The sequence below is a fragment of the Urocitellus parryii genome, chromosome 4, assembly GCF_045843805.1.
Source record: "Urocitellus parryii isolate mUroPar1 chromosome 4, mUroPar1.hap1, whole genome shotgun sequence".
NCBI lineage: Eukaryota > Metazoa > Chordata > Mammalia > Rodentia > Sciuridae > Urocitellus > Urocitellus parryii.
Genome location: NC_135534.1, coordinates 6,236,719 through 6,253,413, shown reverse-complemented (window position 1 = coordinate 6,253,413; position 16,695 = coordinate 6,236,719). Strand labels below are relative to the sequence as shown.

Genomic DNA, 16,695 nt, shown 5'->3' with positions numbered 1-16,695 from the left:
GTTCGGTCCTCAGCACCACATATCAACAAAGATGTTGTGTCTGCCGATAACTAAAAAATAAATATTAAAATTCTCTCTCTCTCTAAAAAAAATAAAATAAACTTTGAAACGAATGGGCTGGGGATATGACTCAGTTGGTAGCGTGTTTGCCTAGCATGCATAAGGCCCTGGATTCAATCCCCAGCACCACCAAAACAAAACAAAACAAAACAAAACAACATTGAAATGAAATAGAAAACACTAATATAGATTATAGAAAATACCAACATTTATGTAAAGCATAACTGTTCATCCATAGAACATGTATTAGAAACATAGATAAAGCCAGGCATGGTGGCGCATGCCTGTTATCCCAGTGGTTTGGGAGGCTGAGACAGGAGAATCTCAAGTTCAAAGTCAGCCTCAGCAACTGCGAGGCACTAAGCAACTCATTGAGACTCTGTCTCTAAATAAAATACAAAATAGGGCTGGAGATGTGGCACAGTGGTTGAGTGCCCCTGAGTTCAATTCCTAGTACCAAAGAAAGAAAAGAAACATAGATAGAAGGGTTGGGGGTATAGCTCAGTGGAAGAGCACCTGCCTAGCATGTGTTAAGGCCCTGGGTTCAATCCCTTGTACTGCCAAAAAAGAAATATATGTAGAAAAGGAACATAGATGGGTAAATTTTGTTTTAGTTCAAAAAATAAAGGAGAAGGTATAGAAGTAGGGTCTCTAACATTTTTTTCTTTCTTTTACTTTTTCTTTTCTTTCTTTTTTTTTTTTTTTTTGGTTCCAGGGATTGAGCTCAGGGGCACTTGACCACTGAGCCATCTCTCCAGCCCTATTTTGTACTTTATTTAGAGATGGGGTCTCACTGAGTTGCTGAACGCCTTTCTTTTTGCTGAGGCTGGCTTTGAACTTGTGATCCTCTTGTCTCAGCCTCCCAAGTTGCTGGGATTACAGGCGTGTGCCACTGTGCCTGGCTTCCAACATTTCTTCTCCTCCTCCTCCTCGTCCTCCTTCTTCTTTAATATTTCTTTCTTTTCTTTTTCTTCTTTCTTTTTTTTAAAGGTGGACACAATATCTTTACTTTACATTTATGTGGTGCTGATAATCAAATCTGGTGCCTCATGCATGCCAGGTGAGCGTGCTACTGCTTGAGCCACATCCCCAGCCCCCTCAACATTTCTTATACCAACAAAATTATGCAGGAGTTTAAGTTAACTAAGGATATGCAGTTCACCAGTAAGATAACTATTAGGTCTAGTAATTATGACTGAATCCAAACACAAACTCCAAGCTGTGGGAAGTTAAGTATAATTGCAAAAACTAGAACAAGGAAATCTCACTCTAAATGCTGTGGATTCTGACTTGCAGTCCCCCTGGGGGTGGGGGGGTGATAAAATAGATGTAGCCAGAAAGAAAGTGAAGATTTAATATATCTTAGAGTTCAAATACTTAGCAAGCATTTTGGAAAAAAGAAAAACAAGATTGTCATTTAAAATTATCTACTTGAAATATAATAAACAGTATAATTAGAGAGGCATTTTGAGGAAAAGTTGACTGGAGATGTTAAGTTTATACTGCCACATCAAAAGCCATGCTCTGATACGGACTCTGAAGCTGATATCTTGAAATTGGACACAGCAGAGAGAAACAGAGCAGAAAGATCATGCCAGAAGCTGGAATAAAAAGAGAGCAAGAACTTGGCCTAGGTTAGGGCGGTAGTTGCTTTCACCTCTATTCCAGCTGCAATAACAGCTACAAGAACAGTTTCCCAGGAGGAGTTATTATTGCATCAACCCTCTGCTCTAGGAAATATGTGCCTCTCTTCTTCCTTTAGCAAAACCAAACTCCCCTGCAAATATTCAAAGTACCTAGTCTTTATTCTCCTCCCTCCTTCAAAAGCACCACTGAACTACTTTATTCATAACCATAAAGGAAAGAAGTGCCAGTCTGCCTGGCAGTATTAAAGGCACTGGGGGTGCACTGACAAACTTCCTGCCCCACAGGGCTTACGCTCTGCAGCAATTCTATGTACAGTTTTTTCCTGACTACATTATGTTCCAGTGATTAATTTGTACTGTAGATGATTGTTCTCTCAGGATGTCACATCTTCCCAGTGTCTTTCTGTGACATGAGCTCTTCAAGGGTAAAAAGCAAGTCTTCTGATTTTTCAAATCTTTCTCCATCCAAGCACTTAATATTGGGCATAGGTACTCAGTAAGTACTCAAATCCTTCATGTGAGAAAAAAAGAAACAGGAGAATGTACTATACACTTAAAAGTTTGTTAAAAGAGTAGTGCTGAGGGTATAGCTTAGTGGAAGAGTGGTTACTTAACATAGGGGAGGTCCTCAGTTTGATCCCCAGCAATATAAAAAGAAAAAAAACCACATTTTTTAAAAAGAGGGTAGATCTCAGATTAAATGTTCTTACCAGAAAAAGCTAAAATAATCCCCCAAAATATGTGAACTAGCATTCTATTCTCAGTGTTGTCTTCCAGTTTCCAAAGCACATTCATGCCTTAGTCCATTGATTCCATAACAATCATTGGAGGAAATAAAGCAAGAGTCATTATCTCTGTTTTATTAAAGAGAGAATGGAGCTTCTGACAGGTTGAGGGACTGGACTCATGATCCAAAGCAGGTAAGGGCCCTCACAAAGCAGCTGAAGAATGCCAGTCTTAGCAGAAGCTGACCAAAGGTAGCAAATGCCCTTGAAGATGCAAACAAAGACTAGACCTACTGGGCAATCTGGGCTCAGGTCTAAGTGCTGAGGCCACTGGCCTTTTAAGGATATGGCTTAAGCAGTGCCTAACTATCCCCACCAACTCAGCCAACACTTATAAGAATACAAGCAGACCCTAAAACCCCAGGGTGCAAGAAACCTCCCCTGGGCAAGCACAGGTATAGCAGAGGCATGAAGCTCTGCATCTTTTAGTCTCAGTCTGGGGCAGGGTGGGAAGTCCCACCCTTTTAGAAACGAGAAGTGAGAGTGGCCTTTCCCCAAGGCAAAGCTAAGGCAGTCCCTGAAAGAGCAAGTGGATCCCGGCTGCTGCTGCAGCTGCCCCAACAGTCAAAGTTAACCCCAGGATTCAGAAGAGGTGGGACTGCACGAAGAAGGGCCATATGCCTGGAAAAAATAGTGAGGGAGGTGCTGGGCCAAGGAAGGCTAAAGTCTCATCCATGGCTGAGAGGCTGAGGCAGGAGGATCCCAAGTTCAAAGCCAGCCTCAGCAACATATTGAGGCCCTAAGCAACTCAGTGAGACCCTGTCTCTAAACAAAAAAAGGCTGGGGATGTGGTTCAGTGCCCCTGGGTTCAATCCCCAGTACCAAAAAAAAAAAAAAAAAGGAAAAAAAAAGAATTTCACATGCCATCCGTATTCAATGATATGAGAATCTGCAGGGTATTGCTGGCTTCCTTTTAGTACTGATTCATTCAGATTCTACTTCCAGAGTCTAAAGAAAATTTGCCATCACTTAAAGGTCATAATCACTCCAGCCAATACCTAGTTTTTTACTTCTCATAGGGTTGACACAGATTGTAATACTTATTTTAGAAGATTCTTTGAGGGATACAATGTGGTATGGTTCCCGTCGACAAGAAACTTGTAGTCTAGTAGAAATGGGTGAAGGGAGGTGTTCAGGAAAAGATTATGTAATGAAACTATATGATGAAGTACACCAAGCAGAAGTTTACAGAAGGGACTGGGCAGGCAGTACAGTCAGAGGAAAAGGGAGAGGGAGAGGATGAATAGGGGCTAGGCATGAGGTAGAGTGGTGGAGAGAAGGATGGAAGGGAAGAGATCTCAGAAGGTCAGGATGATGATACAGAAGCAATGAAGAAAGAGGAAAATGGAGACCAGCGACAACAGCAGGGATGGAGAAGAAGACAGACTGGAAGAAAGGAAAGAGAAGCTTAAAAAAATTACCATGCAGGCTTCATGTGAACTCTCATTCATCATGTAAAAACTCTTTTCATTTACTTAAATATTGAAGCATCTTGGATTTTATTTTTCTTTCTCTCTCTCTCTCTCTCTCTCTCTCTCTCTCTCTCTCTCTTTCTTTCTTTCTTTTCAGGGCTGGGGTGAAACCCAGGCCCCTGTATATGCCAGGCAAGTGCTGTACTACTGTGCTACACCTGAAGCCTCTGAAACATCTCTGCTCAAAACTTCCCTTAAAACTAGAGGTTAGAATAATGGAAAGTGCTTGCCTGTAATCCCAGCACCCAGGAGACTGAGGTAGGAGAATCACTTGAGGCAAGGAGTTCTGGCCAGCCCTGGCAACACCTTATCTGGTGGTAGTGGGGAAAAATATAGAAGGTGCTCATAAACAGTAGCTATCATGTGCTAGATACTAACCACTGACTTTATTCATTTCATTCTGAGGTGTTTTTCCATTTTATCAATGAAAAATGAAGACTTTGAGGAACTCTTAACATAGAAGCTGCCAGAAGCCAGCAGAGTATCCATTCTGTCTTCAGTGGCAAAGCTCTTCAAACACTTGTTATGCTTCCTCCTGCAGAATCTTCAGAAACAACTTCTCTATTCTGGTTTAGACATATACCTTTGGGACATCCTTATTTCCTCTTTAATATATAAGGAGAAATTTGGAAATGGTTTAATGTAGTTAATCTCCCCAGAGAAATGGGTAATCTGGATTTTGACTGTCAGCATTTGCTGGGTCTTAGTTTTGCTCAAGAAAGGTTTATTTATTTATTTTTTTAAAGAGAGAGAGAGAGAGAATTTTTTTAATATTTATTTTTTAGTTTTCAGCGGACACATCTGCGAGCGCACGATCGCTTGAGCCACATCCCCAGCCCAAGGTTTATATCTTATTAAGGCTTCAGCTTCTTTCACCCAGAAACACTCTTTGTAATGCTTCTTGAAGGAATTCTTCTTTTCTTCTTCCCAGGTGTCATTCTCCTTCTCTCCCTGAACCCACACTGGAAGCCATATAATTCATAGTTCTACTGCCTTCTTGGGGAAACCCCCAGCCCTATTGCTCTATTCTCCTGCAAAATGCTTCTTTTTTTTTTGGGGGGGGTACCAGGGATTGAACTCAGGGGTACTTGGCCATTGAGCCACATCTCCAGCCCTATTTTGTATTTTATCTAGAGACAGGGACTGAGTTGCTTAACATCTCGTTAAATTGCTGAGGCTTTGTTTGTTTGTGGTGCTGGGGATTGAACCCAGGGCCTTGTTCATGCAAGGAAAGCACTCCACTAACTGAACTATATTCCCAGCCCCTGAGGCTGGCTTTGAACTCTCTATCCTCCTGCCTCAGCCTTCCAAGCCACTGGGATTACAGGTGTGTGCCACCACATCCGGCTTGGAAGATGGTTCTTTTAGGGTAAAACAGTGAGCCTAGCGCATCTGCCACTGCAAACTGGAGCCATTTTGATTGTGGGGGGAATCACTAGGTGTCTGCCAAGGCGATGTCCTTTTTTTGTGGTACCAGGGATTGAACTCAAGGGTATTGGACCACTGAGCCACATCCTCAGCCATTTTTGGTATTTTATTTAGAGACAGGGTCTCACTGAGTTGCTTAGCACCTTGCTTTTGCTGAGGCTGAGTTTCAACTCACAGTTCTCCTGTCTCAGCCTCCGGGGCCACTGTCCTCTCTTATTCTGCACAACTGCTTGAGTATTAATATACAAAGCCTGTCTGTAGAAAAACCATTGTGTGTATCTGCTTAAATGTCCACTTCTCCCACTGCAGACTGGTAAACAGCTTTCAATTGGGAAAGAACTGGACACAATTTGACAAACTTTGTTCCATTTGCTGTCCTATTCAAAATAAGTACTATTGTTACTGTTCTGGAGCCTTCTTGGTTTCCTCCCAGTATGCTTACCTGAGTTAAACTTGTACAAGTTTAACTACAAATTTTGCTGAAGGTGAGACTCAGTTTATACTTGAGGGTCCAGCCTTAAGAAAAAAGGTAAGACCAAGTTGAGCTACTGCTAGAGCCCTCCACTCTCTCTTTACCCCAAGTAGGGTTGATCTGCAAGGAAAGAAAGCTATTTATTTTGCAAACAGCAATTAGGCCCAACACTTAACTAATCGGCAGTGGCAAACAACTTTCTTACTTTACAGTAACTGCAGAGAGCCAGAAGTCTATGAGGCAAATCTGGTTGAGGTGGTGTGAAAGATTACTGCCTCTAAAACCTATTTTACTATAGTTCGAAAGATAAGATCTCAGATCTCATTGTTTCAATGATTGTCTTCTTTGTATTGATGCACTGAAAATCTGAGAACTCAGAACACAACTGGTATAAGGATAAAGAATGGTATAGCCAGTGACTGAAACAAGACCATACAATGCTAACGAACCATTTTTGTTGTCTGTAAGATGTTTCAGTTGGCAAGTGCAGAGTGCTGGCCTCCTCTATCAGAGGAGCTGCAAGCTGTTTAACCTTATACTTCAATCTTCTATCTTCAAACGAGTCTAAGGATACAAAGCATTTAGCTTGTCTTGGAAGGATGTTGAGAAACAAAGCACAGAATGTTAAAAAAAAAAAAAAAAACAAAAAAAAAAAAACTTCCTAAGAATGCATGAACGGAAACTTTGGGCTGTAATAAATACCTTGGGTTTATGCAGCGCCTTTAACCTAGAGTTCAAACCTTCATAGAAATAGGTGGTATCATTGTATCAATTGTCTTTCGCTAACGTCTTCGGAGAGCTGAAGGCTGTTTACGCGCTTATATGATTCACCATGTCCTTCCTCTCTCCTCCATTTCTTCAAAAGCTTCAAGAGTTGGAAACCAACGCAGGAAGAAAAAGATGTGTGACACCACTCAGCATGGGCATAGTGAAGTTAAAAGCGCCGACCTCAAGCACTTGGATATGTAACGCCCAAGCCACCATTCTTTATGGGATTTATAATTTAAACGGGCCCCAAAGCACGAGATTGGCTGGGGAACGGCCCTGATCGCGGCTGGGCTGATCGCATGGCATTGCTCAGATATCTCCAGCCAGGCTCCGTCGACGTCCAGACCTTGCCTGCCCGTCGGGCGGCTGTCGAACCTCAGGAGCCGGTCCGGGGGCAGGGCCGGCGCAACTCGGGCCGCCGCTGCCCCGCCGCTGACCCTCGCGCGAAGCTGCGCGCACCGAGAGGAGACATCTTCCCGGCTGGGCCTCTTGTCCCCGGCGCGGCCCGGGGCTGCAGGGTCGGCCTCGGGGCCGGGAGCGGCTCGCGCACCTCTCCGTGGGGGGTGCCCCGGCTCGCCGGGGGCGGGGTCACGCCCCACCCGGGCCGCCGGGGGCACCGGCGCCACGGAAACCTGAGCGTGGCCGGGGAGCGGGGGCTTCCTGGGCCACGTCCCCGGGCGCCAGCGGCCCGGGGTGGGCGCGCCGGCCGCTGCCGCCCCCGGGCCGTCGCGGAGACCGCTCCCGCGCCGGGCACCTGCGGACGCCCTTGTCAAGCGCCCGGAGCTCCCCCGGGGGAGCCGAACCCAGGACAGACATGCTACTCCCGTTTTCTGCCCCTTCGGAGCGGCGAGGAGTGGGTGAGGTGGGCCGGGCCGCTGCGCCGAGGAGCCCCCCGAGCCAAGGGCGACGGGCCCAGTGGCGGGGGCGCCGAGGCCTGCCTGGGGATGGCGGGCAGGCTGGCCTTGGCCCACCGGCCGGCGCGCGAGGGGAGGGCGGCCGACGGGAATGCCCCGGCTCCCTGCGCACCCTCTCCCTGGGCAGGCCCGAGCGGGACACCGGGGTCGGGCCGACTGGGCCCGGCGGCCTGACCCCGGGGAACCCCGCTTCGAGGCGGGCAACGGCTGCCTAGCCCAGTTCGCCCGGCCCTCAGGATGTTGGGATGTGACGGGCCGCCTAGGGCAGAGGGCGGTCGAAGGGGGAAGGGGAGCTGCTCCCCACTGCTCTGGGGGTGCTGTGCTTGGCGGGGGGTCGGGGGTCACCACCCTCCCAGGAGAGGTGGGGGAGGGCGGCCGGCGCAGCTGGCCGGCGAGGGGCGGGGTCACAGAGGCGAAGTGTGTGTACGGGCGAGGGTGTGTGGGGGAGGGTGCGCGCGGAGGAGGATCGCGCCCTGCGCGCAGGCGCCAGCAGCCGGCCCGGCCCGAGCCCTGGAAGAAGGCCGGCGGGGAGCGGGGGCGGGCGGCCGGCGGGAGGGCGGGTGGGCTGACGCGAAGGGGGGCGGGGAGCCGCGTCGGCGTCGCGGGGCGCGGGCGATTCGAGGCCGACGCATCCGCGCGTGCGCGCGCCGGCGGCGTGTCCGCGTTAGAGGGGAGTGACGCGTGCGCGCTCACGTGCGCCTGGGAGAGCGGTAAGAAGCGCAGGGAGGCTTAAGGCGGTGGGGGTGGAGAGGTGAGCGGGAGGAGGGGTGGGGAGGAGGCGCCTGCGCAGTGCGCCTCGAGGAGCTGTGTGTATGTGAGAGTCTGACGGGTTCAAAATGGCGGCGGCTGCTTCAGCGGCTCCTCCTGTGTGAGGGAAACAACACCCCTCCCCGGCAGCGGCGGCGGCGGCGGCGGCGGCTGCGGCTCGCAGAGCACCTTCCCTGCGGCTGGGCCTGTCGCCGCTCTGTCTCTCCTGGGCAGGGGCCGCTCCGGGAGGAGGGGCAACGCCAGGGGGCCCATCCCCCGGAGTCCCTCCTCTGTGACCGGGGAGTAACCGGGGACTCGTCCCGCAGCGCAGACCCGGCAGAGCGGGAGACGCGAGGGCAGCCCGGCCCCCAGCCCGGCGCGCCGCGCCGCTCCCGCCCTCGCCGCCCCCCGGGCCCGGGGCCCGCGTTCCGGGGGGCCGGGCGGCGCGCGGAGCCTCGGCCCGGCCGGTCTCAGCTGATCGGCCGCCGCTCCCGGGCCCGGAGGCGGCCGGCGGCTGCGGGCGAGGGCACGGCGGGGAGGGCGCTCCCCGCGGCAGGGCCGGCCCGGGGCGCGGGCCGGGGCAGCTGACCGCCGGCCGGGGAGCGGGGGCGCGGGCTCGGAGCCCGGGGGTCGTGCCCGGCTCCCGGCGCCTGCGACTCCCGGTTTCCAAGCCAGAAGAGGAGGTCGACTCGGCAACTGTTTCCTCTCCTTTCCGGGTCGCTCTGACCCTCTCTGGATACTGGGTTGACCCGCGGAAACACCGGAGACGACGTGTGGGATTTAATTTTTCCTCTGTCTTTGGACTCTTTTTTTACTTCTCACTTGGACAAGAACTCAAGAGCGAAATCCCGGTGAGAATCCCCCTCCCCCCGCCTTGGGAAGTTTGGTTCTCTGTGTTGTCCTAAAGACTTAAAGTTTCTGCCTCTTTTCCCGGTGGGTGAACGGTCGAAACGCCTTCCCCCGGGGGAGCCCGGCGAGACGTGCCGGCTTCCCCGTCCCGCCCGGGGGGTGCAGACACCTTGCCCCTCCCGACTGCGGGCAGTGCCACGATCTGCTCTCGCAAACTATGTCATCGGGTCCTCCGGTCTCCTAGCAGTACTGAAGGATGCTGCTGTTAACGTGGCGGTAGTGTAGTTACAAAAGAGAGAAATCTGCATTCCCAGTGGAAGCCATTATCCATGAGAGTGTTTAAAAAATGAAAACCCTTGCTTGGTGTTAATGGATTGACTGACGCGCCAATCGGTCTTTATTTAATTTTTGGAGAGGACCTAGTTTATTCTTATTTATAAGTCGAATCTTATTACTATGTCCAAAAAGAAGGCGGTATTTTTGTCTCGGATTTGCAACTCTCAAATTTGTTTCAGAGTTGTACACATCTTGGCTTGGGGGTGGAGAGTAGGTCTGGGAAAGGAAGGAGACGATTGTGTAGGGTCTTATGGGAGGGGTATTGGGAATTGTTTGGAGTCTTTCTTTAAATCCTGATTTCTTGTCCTCTTTTTGTATAGATAGTCTGCCCTTCTTTTCTTAGTTTCTAATTACTGGTGTGAGAACTAATTTGGTTAGGATCTGGATTAGTTCAGTGCGTGCTTCACCTGGTCAGCTCTCTAGAGATAAAAGTCCTGGACTTGTTTGCTTGCTTTTTCTTTTTCTTTCTTTGGCTAATGCTGAATTCAAGGGGAGCTTTGGTAATTACAATCCCTTGGGTAGAAATAAGTGGTATGGCCTGTCCACACCGAACTGAAACCAACATCTCCTTTTGCCTAGGCCTCGGACAGTTGTAATGTGGTGATTAATGTTGAACATGACATAGAATCACTTGCCCAAGAGCAGAAAGATCCTAGACTTATGAAGGGGAACCTCATTTCTACAGAGACTTTAATTTAACACTCATTTTTTAAAAAAAAGTTCAAGAATGAGTTCTCATCTCTGCCCATATCATTATTCTTCAGTGTTGCAATCTGGTTCCTTAAGGAGGAAGAGGAAGGCAGCCCTGGAGTGGTTTCTTTACAGTAATTTCGACAGAAGAGTGAGAGATGGAACCCGAAGAAGAAAGGATTCGTTACAGCCAGAGATTGGTTAGTATTTTCTGCCTCCACCCCAGTTTTGAAGTAGAATAACTATTTTGTTTCCATTTGTGAACGTAATTTTATTTAACTTTTCAGGTGGCTTTTCTGTGCACCAGAGGATAGGGGGTGGTGGTATATTAATGTCCCATTTGGGATTTGTCCGGATGGTTAAGGCCTTAATATTCATTCTGTTTGGAAATGGCATTATAGCCTTAACTTATATAGAAACCATTGCAAATCAAAGGATTTTGTGGATTACAGTGAGACAGGATTCCTAATTTTGCAATATGATATTATAATCAACTGAATAAGTTACATTAGAATGTATATTTTTAGGGACAAAATTGAGGTAGGATAATTCTGTATAATTTTTTAGGATTATGTGGTATCAGGATTTATCCTTTTTGAACTGGAGAGTAAAACTATTATTTTAATAATTTAACATGTTGGTAGGTTTGGGGGTTGTCAAGGGGATTGATTGAAGGCAGGTATAATACTGAATGTTGATAAAGTTCTATATTTTGTATTTTGGGAAGAATGTATGAGATGTATCTTGTTAAAACTTTGTGGTCATGACCTGGAGGGATTAATTTGTGAGTAGGAATACTTTTCCTGTAGGCCTTGCTTTCTTATGATTTCTCTGTTGGAATTCAAGCATTTGATTTTCTCTTTGGTCAAAGAGAGTTTTATTAATATTCTCACCAAATAATCATTTCAAAAAATTGAATTTGTTTTTGTGGAGTGGGAGGTAAGGAAAGCCAAAGAATGGTATGTAGTAGTGAAATTTGCTGAACTGAAAGGCCTAGGAGAATACTAAAGGAATTTATGGTGGTTTTATTTGGCTCTGTGTTTTACACTCATTTTGGAGGAAAAAGGAATAGTTCTCTAATCCATTTTCTGATGCTCCTCAGTCTTTTTGAGAAAAGACTTCATTTTTCTTTTTTTTTTCAATGTTATTAGTGAAAGGGTTTGGGCTATATTAGAATGTGTGTCCAGCAAGCATGTGTTCTGGTGAATCTTATTTCAAAGATTTGTGCCTGTTTCCAGTTCATGTGTTCAGATTTTAATTCTTCATGTCTAACTTTTTCAAATAAAGTGTATCAGTAGTGCAGTTTTATGTTTAGAATTTATCTATGGGAAAATAAAAAGAGGATTCTGCAAAATTCTTTTATCAGATAGTCACTGCTATATGGAATTTGTTTATCATGTCAGGCTTATAGAATTGTATAACTGTTAAGGATCTAAGTGATCTTGGGGTGTAGTTTTTTTTTTTTAAAGAGAGAGAGAATTTTTTAATATTTATTTTATAGTCCCCCCCCCCCACACAAAATCTTTATTTGTATGTGGTGCTGAGAATCGAACCCAGGGCCGTGCGCATGACAGGCGAGTGCTCTACCGCTTGAGCCATATCCCCAGCCCCCATGGTGTGTAGTTTTTGAAGGAAGAGTCTTTCACTAAGCAAAACTTTTCATATTTTTAAGCAAGGATGAGAGGTATAGTGGTAAAGAAATCTAAATACTCTCATGACTTTTTTTCCTGTTAAATGTAACTGATTACTACCTGTTGCACACATTAACTTTTTTGGGGAGTGAAAGGGTGGGTATTGAGGATTGGACTCAGGGGCACGGGACTACTGAGCCACATCCCCAGATCTTTTTTTATATTTTATTTAAAGACGGGGTCTCACTGAGTTGGTTAGTGCCTCACTTTTGCTGAGGCTGGCTTTGAACTCCCCATCCTCCTGCCTCAGCCTCCTGAGCTGCTGGGGATTACAGTGTCCCACTATGCCTGGCACACATTAACTTTTATCTTTTTCTCTCTCTTTCTTTCTGTTTTTGTATGGGGGAGTGAACCCAGGGGTGCTTAACCACTGAGCCACATCCCCACCCCTTTTTTGTATTTTATTTAGAGACAGAGTCTCACTGAGTTGCTTAGGGCCTCACTAAGTTGCTGAGGCTGACTTTGAGCTCAAATCCTCCTGCCTCAGCCTCCCAAGCCACTGGGATTTCAGGTGTGCACTCAGCCTCTTTTGTTTTTCTTTTCTTTTTTTGGTGCTGGTGATTGAATCCAGAGGCACTTTACCCATGAGTTACATTACATCCCCACCTTTTTATTTTATTTTTTTTATTTTGTGACAGCATCTCCCTAAATTGCTTAGTGCCTTGCTAAATTGCTGAGGCTGGTCCTGAACTTGTAGTCCTCCTGCCTCAGCCTCTCTAGTTGCTGGGATTACTGGCATGCTTCACCATACCCAGCCTTATTGTTTCTTTTGGTTACCGTGCTTCTTCTCTCTGTGTGTGTGTGTGTGTGTGTGTGTGTGTGTATGTGTATGGGGCTAGGGATTGAATTTGGGGTGCTCCAATGCTATACATCCCTAACCTGTTTATTTTATTTTGAAACATTTGTTGTTATTGTTTTGTTACTGGGGATTGAACACAGGGGGAGTTTTACCACTGACCCCCACCCCCCAGCCCTTTCCATTTTTTTATTTTGAAATAGGTCTGGCTAAATTGAGACTGTCCTTGAACCTGTGATCCTCCTGCTTCCCCAGTAGCTGGGATTATAGGCTGTGTCATTGTGCTGGGCTGGTTAATGTGCTGTTGTAGCGGTATTAAGAGTGTTTCATGTATTTGATGGTGGGGATCTTTCTTAGAATTTTGAATAATGGTTTTGAATATTAGGGTGACTGATATTTGTTTTCTTATGATTACATGACAAAATTATAACTGAAGTATGACTTTTTTTATTTTGGTGAAACCTGGATTGAATCCAGGGCCTTGTGCATTCTAGGCTAGTATTTTGCCATTGAACTATATCCCAGCCCTCCTATAACATAACTACTACTTCTTTTTCTTTTCTTTTCTTTTTTTTAAATATTCTTTTAGTTGTCAATGGACTTTTTTTTATTTATGTGCAGTGCTGAGAATTGAACCCAGTGCCTCACACATGGCTAGGCAAGCATTCTGCCACTGAGCCACAACCCCAGCCCCACATAACTTCTTTTGATATGGAAAGCATGTTGGGAATTTATTTGAGAAACAGTCTGCTGACCAAACTTTTTTTTGGTACTAGGGATTGAACCCAGGGACACTTAACCACTGAGCCACATTCCCAGCCCTTTTTGTTTTATATTGAGACAGGGTCTTGCTAAATTGCTGAGGCTGGCTTTGAACTTTCAATCTTCATCCCTCAGTTTCCTAAACATTGGGATTACAGGTGTATGCCACCACACCTAGCTCCAAACTTTTTTCTTTTTTGTGGTGCTAGGAATTGAACCCAGGGCTTACACATGACAGGTGAGTGCCCTACCATTGAGCCACATCCTTAGTCCTGGTCATTCTCCTGCCTCAGCCTCCAGAGTTACTGGGATTGCAGTTGTATTCCATCACATTCCAGCTAGAATTCTGTATTGATTTAAGTTAGAGCCTATCTTAAGTTTTAAGATTAATGTATAGACAGGGTAGAGAACATCTATTAAATTAACTTACTATAAAACATTTTTTTTGTTTTTCTTTGTTCTCAATAAGTCATGCTCATTTTTGGTCAGGGGTTATAGCTCAGTGGTAGAGTGCTTGCCTAGAATGTAGTGAGGCTCTAACTTCCATCTTCAGTACCACATATAAATAAATAAAAACATAAAGGTGTTAAAAGAAAGTTTGGTTTTTTTTAAGTAGTGCTCATTTTTATAGTGGTTGACTATATTTAATTTTTTTGTTCAGTGCTGGAATTGAATCCAGGGCCTAGTGCCTCCTAGGCAAGTGCTCTACCACTGAGCAATACTGTGAGCCCCATTGTGTTATAGAACTTAATCTTTTTTGGTTTTGCAGTGATTGGCCAGGGAACGTGAAGTTTGAAAATGGGACAAAAATGACACATTTATTAATTTAGCTTAGTAGGTAAAGTTAGTTTGTTCCCATGCAATATATATTTTTATTTACTTATTTGGGCACTGGGGGTTGAACACAGGGGGTTACCACAGCTCCATTCCCAGGCCTTATTTATTTATTTATGTATTTTTTAGTATCAGGGGTTGAACCCAGGGGCATTTTACTATTTATTTTTTGTTTTTTTTGAGAGAGAGAGAGAGAAAATTTTAATATTTTATTTTTTAGTTATCGGCAGACACAACATCTTTGTTGGTATGTGGTGCTGAGGATCGAACCCGGGCCGCACGCATGCCAGGCGAGCGCACTACTGCTTGAGCCACATCCCCAGCCCCGGCATTTTACTATTGAGTCATATCATCAGCCCTTTTTATTTTTGAGACAAGGTCTTACAAAATAGCTTAGGGTCTTGCTAAATTGTTGAGGATGGCTTTGAGTCACTGGGATTACAGGTGTGTGACACTGCCTCATCTTGACAAGTCGTTTTTTAAAAAATCAGAAATAGCTAGTTTGTGGTCACTGCCTGTATATATTTAAGCATTCACTTACAGGGAATGTTCATCATCATATCTCACAATTCCCTAATTTAAAGTGTTAGTTAAGCTGGGCATGGTGGTACATGCCTGTAGTCCCAGCTATTAGGCTAAGGCAGGAAGATCTCTGCCTCAGCAACTTAGTGACACCCTGTCTCAAAATACAAAACAAAAGGACTGAGGGATGCAATTCAATGGTAGAGCACCCCTGGGTTTGAGCCCTAATACTGCCCTTCCCCCAAAAAAAGAAGTTGTTAAATTCATATTAATTCAGTTGGTGAATTTTTAGGTTTTTGGAATCACATTATCTCTGCATAATTCTTATTATTGCCTAGAAAAACCACAGGCAAAATAATAAGCATCTAAAATAAACATGTGAGTTTTTTTTGCTATGTAGTGCAGTGATCTTCAGCTTTAATTTGGATCTTTTAAAAATTTTATTTGAGGGCTGGGGATGTGGCTCAAGCGGTAGCGCGCTCTCCTGGCATGCGTGCGACCCGGGTTCGATCCTCAGCACCACATACCAACAAAGATGTTGTGTCCGCCGAGAACTAAAAAAATAAATATTAAAATTCTCTCTCTCTCTCTCCTCTCACTCTCTCTTTAAAAAAAAATTTTATTCGAAAAAAATTTTATTCGAAAAGATGATCTGTGTTATGTATTATAATATACTGGGTTATGATATCTGCTCCCCACCTATATAGCATATTGTACACAGGGTTATATTTCATGGAAAAAAAATCACTAATCCATTCCAAAGGCAATTGTAAAAACAAATGAACACTCAAGTCAATATAAAAAGAAGTGAGCATACTTCAGAGTAAAGTACAACTTGATAACTTTTACTCAGATTCACCTAATCCTGGTGGTATTATCTGAAGGAGGTAATGTTGATTTACTTGAGAATTCAGTTTGCTTGTGAATTTTGATGATGAGATTAAGTAAATTTTCTGAAGGTTATTATCCTATCTGATGTTTAGTCCTGCTAACATATATTATATGTGATTCAGTCTTTTTATCTGTTGCTAGGAATTGGGGACACTGAAGTCCTGGTGATATTCCCACCTTTCCTGGGTTAACGTTGAAATTGTCTCTTTGAATTCCTTTTACAACATTCACACTTTGAATGGCTCCACTGTAAGGTCTTTCTGACCAGGAATGTATGAGGCAAAATAGAATACTAATTTTAAGCCATTTTTTCCTTCCTAGCCTGAAGTATCATATTGTTAACAACTAGCAAAAAAATTATAGGTGGTATAAATTGTTGCATTTGCTTACTTATAATTATTTCATCAGATTTAGCTTTCAGTCTGTTGGTGAAGGAATATACTGTTCTGATTGTTGTAGCCTCCTTCCTGATGATGCAGGAAAAACTGGACCATTTTTGGGTGATTCAAAATGCAGATAATGAGGGAGCTAATTCTTTTTTCTAACCCGGTAAAAGTATCTTGGGTACCCATAATGAGGACTATATTTAAGCCCTATCACTTTCTCTTGTTATATTTTGTTGAATACTAATCACTACTGTACTTAAATGTTTGTGTATAGCTTTCTGCTAGAGTGTAAGCGCCATGAGAGTTAGGGAGTTATTTTTGTACCTGCTGTGTGCTGAGTGCTTCACATAGTGCCTGGTATGTAGCAAGTGTTCAGTAAGTATTTGTTGATTTTATTGAAATCCTTCATGTATACTTTGCTACCAGTTTTCTTAAATGCTAGGAGTGGGCCACTATAATGGAGGAGAGTTTGATAAAAAGGGTTGATCAAGATATCTGGATATTGAGTCTTGCAGTTTAGATAAAAACCAGAAGGCCTAGCTGTAACACATGAAAACATGTTTAGCACACATGTCAGATGAATGCTTTATAGTATTTGAGCCATTAGAACAAATAAGGAAATGTCTAGTTGACTTTAAAAGTGTGA

At 44.9% G+C, this 16,695-nt stretch overlaps 1 protein-coding gene across 2 annotated transcripts in view; it reads left to right on the top strand.

Annotated features, from left to right (window-relative positions):
* The first annotated feature begins 8,871 nt into the window (after positions 1–8,871).
* Positions 8,872–16,695, top strand: part of Kdm2a (lysine demethylase 2A) — a 109,249-nt gene continuing 101,425 nt past the window's right edge. The window contains exons 1-2 of one of the 2 annotated variants that reach the window (XM_026396687.2): positions 8,872–9,143; positions 10,264–10,367. In XM_026396687.2, the coding sequence (XP_026252472.1) occupies positions 10,326–10,367 (42 nt within the window). In that variant the 5' untranslated portion in view covers positions 8,872–9,143; positions 10,264–10,325. Of the gene's footprint in view, positions 9,144–10,241; positions 10,368–16,695 lie in introns of both variants that reach the window. The other variant, XM_026396686.2, reaches the window with a different exon arrangement.